Source organism: Colobus angolensis, unplaced genomic scaffold, assembly GCF_000951035.1.
Source record: "Colobus angolensis palliatus isolate OR3802 unplaced genomic scaffold, Cang.pa_1.0 Scaffold49, whole genome shotgun sequence".
In the NCBI taxonomy this organism is placed as follows: Eukaryota; Metazoa; Chordata; class Mammalia; order Primates; family Cercopithecidae; genus Colobus; species Colobus angolensis.
Window position 1 is genome coordinate 9,136,295 of NW_012118376.1, and position 3,250 is coordinate 9,139,544.

At 40.6% G+C, this 3,250-nt stretch overlaps 1 protein-coding gene across 1 annotated transcript in view; it reads right to left on the minus strand.

Annotated features, from left to right (window-relative positions):
• CDK7 (cyclin-dependent kinase 7) overlaps positions 1-3,250 on the minus strand; it is a 58,867-nt gene that overhangs the window by 25,821 nt on the left and 29,796 nt on the right. Inside the window, exon 6 of the mRNA XM_011959366.1 lies at positions 2,690-2,808. Coding sequence (XP_011814756.1) covers positions 2,690-2,808 — 119 coding nt within the window. The remainder of the gene's footprint in view (positions 1-2,689; positions 2,809-3,250) is intronic.

Genomic DNA, 3,250 nt, shown 5'->3' on the forward strand with positions numbered 1-3,250 from the left:
TGAGATGGGAGTCTCACTCTGTCATCCAGGATGGAGTGCAGTGGCACAATCTCGGCTCACTGCAACCTCCACCTCCCAGGTTCAATTGATTCTCCTGCCTCAGCCTCCCAAGTAGCTGGGATTACAGGCACCCACCACCACGCCCAGCTAATTTTTTTTTTTGTATTTTTAGTAGAGATGGAGTTTCGCTATGCTGGATGGGTTGGTCTCAAACTCTTGACCTCTGGCGATCTGCCTGCCTCAGCCTCCCAAAGTGCTGGGATTACAGGTGTGAGCCACTGTGCCCGGCCTCTTTCTTTTAGATAAATACCTAGCAGAGGTATTGCTAGATCACAAGATTATTGATTAGTATTATCAATCACAATATTAGTGATGCTATTATAGATCACAATACTAGTGGTATTGATGCTGGAAGGACCTATCACAATAGGCTATGGACTCAATCACCACCAGTCTGAGCATTTAGTGTGTTCCTATTACTTTCTGATAATGTGTTGTGTGAAATCTTTTTTTGCTTTAATTTGGTTGGTGTGTATTTAATTGTACAAGAAATTGCCAAGCTGTTTCCAAAGTGGCTTTATCATTTCACTGCTTTCTCACCAGCAATGTATAAGAATTCCAGCTGTTGGGGCTGGGCATGGTGGCTCACGCCTGTAATCCCAGCACTTTGGGAGGCTGAGGCAGGAGAATGGCGTGAATCCAGGAGACGGAGCTTGCAGTGAACCAAGATGGTGCCACTACACTACAGCCTGGGTGACAGAACAAGATTCCATCTCAAAAAAAAAAAAAAAATGAGGGACTGGATCTCTTCCAGTTATAAATTTCACAAAGTAATATGGAGTCCTCACAGCACCAATTGCTGGAACAACTGAAGGGAACAATATATAGGAAAAAGATGGGATAAAACAGTCAGCTATAAATTCATATTGTTAAACAATTTACATGTTCAGACCATTATGTACTAAATTGGCTCTATAAAACTTGACTGCTATAAAGAAGCAATATTAAAAACCTTACCCTATGTAGGATCCAATGTTGATGTAAATATTCTAATCCTTGAAGAGTCATCAACATGTAGGCTTTGATGTGTGATGGTGTCAGCACAAGACTATTATCTTTTATTATAACCTGTAAAGCAAGTATACAATATACAGGTACCCTTTATTATTTCAAATAAACTCTACCACATAAAACAATTTATAGACTTAAAATATAAGTATCAATACAGGAGACTCTCAAGAGAGGTTATCCAAGTTTCCTCAGGAAGCACTGTCAGAATCTCCAGAGTTAGATGGGTACGGAGAGCATTTCTGGTTTGGAAAGAAAGCAGTACTTTGTCCTCTACTGCTTTCGCATGAAAGTAGCAAACACCTGTTGTTTTTGCTTGCGTCTTCTAAATGCTTCTAACAATAGCATTTAGTGTTCCTTTGGGAAGCCATCTCTTCTCAGCTTAGTCCACATGGTTAAGGTAGGACTGAGCCAACCTAAGGCCTCCAGAGGTAGGCACATGACCCAGGCATCCCCATTATCACACTGCAGTCTCCTGGCCAAGTGACTGGTTCAGGGATACAAGACAAGTGTGCTAGAATCAAAGAAAAGAAAGCACTTTCATTCCTCTGGTATTATTAAACTCTACAAACATATACCTAGAAGTATCTGGAACACCATATTGAGAACTGTACACATGAAGAAGGCAACAGAGAAGAAAACAGAGCTGAGTTAAAGTGTAAGACTGAGTTTTGATGGCATTATTTGTGAGCTGTGCCTAATGTCAGTTTATTTCTAGATTTATCAGTTAGGAACTAAAAGTTCCCCTTTTCTTTTTTTAAAATCAGATTTAAGGTAAAGCATATCCTTTTTAGTGTATAGTTCCATGAGTTTTGACAAATGCATCCAGTCATGTAACCACCACTATAATCAAAGCATAGTTCCGTAACCTCCCAAAATTCCCTGAGGCCCCTCTGTACTTACTCCTTTCCTTTACCCCAAAGTTCCCATAACTGCTGATCTGGTTTCTGGTTCCTTTTGTTTTGCCTTTTCCAGAATATCATATAAATGAAATGATTCAATACATAGTCTTTTTAGCCTGGCTTCTTTCACTTAGCATAATGCATTTCAGATTCATCTATGTTGTTGCAGTTATCAATAGTTTCTATACCTGAGTAGTATTTCAGTTTGTTTGTACAGTCAGAATGAGGAATGTTTGGATTGTTCCAGTTTTGACAATTATTAATAAAGCCCAACATCTGTGTACCAACTGAATTCTGGCTTTTTTTTTTTTGAGATGGGAGTCTCACTCTGTCATCCAGGATGGAGTGCAGTGGCACAATCTCGGCTCACTGCAACCTTCTGCCTCTCGGGTTCAATCAATTCCCCTGCCTTAGTCTCCTGAGTAGCTAGGATTACAGGCATGAACCACCACACCACGTCCGGTTAATTTTTTTGTATTTTTAGTAGAGATGGGATTTTACTATATTGGCCAGGCTGGTCTCGAACTCCTGACCTCGTGATCCGCCTGCCTCAGCCTCCCCAAGTGCTGGGATTATAGGCGTGAGCCACTGTGCCTGGCCAAATGGCAGTATTTTTTAGGTGGATATCTATCAACAATGATTCCTTAACTCTGCCAAGATATTTCAGAGAAGCCAGTTGATTGGCTCTCCTGCACATGTAGCTTTTAAGGGATTCTTACCTGGTTACAACCTGATGTGTATAAGCTCTATTGGGGCTCCCAAAAGATTTGGCCAGGCCAAAATCTGCCAGTTTTAGAACTCCATTTTCATCTAGCAACAAGTTGTTTGGTTTCAGATCCTATATGACAGAAGTTTTAAACAAACAAATAAGCAGGGTAGGGGAGAACACTGTAGTGCTACATTTAGTTGGCATAACTTTAAACTTAGCAAAAACAGGGTAACACCTGAAATCTGAACAATCAATATTTTTTCCACTGATACAAAATCCTATCAAAGCAAAATTGGATTGGTTATAATATATAACCTTGGTAAGGCACTTCATTTCACCAAGCCTCAATTTACATACTTCGTAGAGTTTCTGTGAGGATTAAATCTGACATTTTCTGTAGTCTAGTGCAATAACTGGCTCATAGTAGGCACTCCATAAATGGTTCCTACTACTAATTTAATAATAAATATGAGGCTGGGCGCGGTGGCTCAAGCCTGTAATCCCAGCACTTTGGGAGGCCGAGACGGGCGGATCACGAGGTCAGGAGATCGAGACCATCCTGAGCTACACG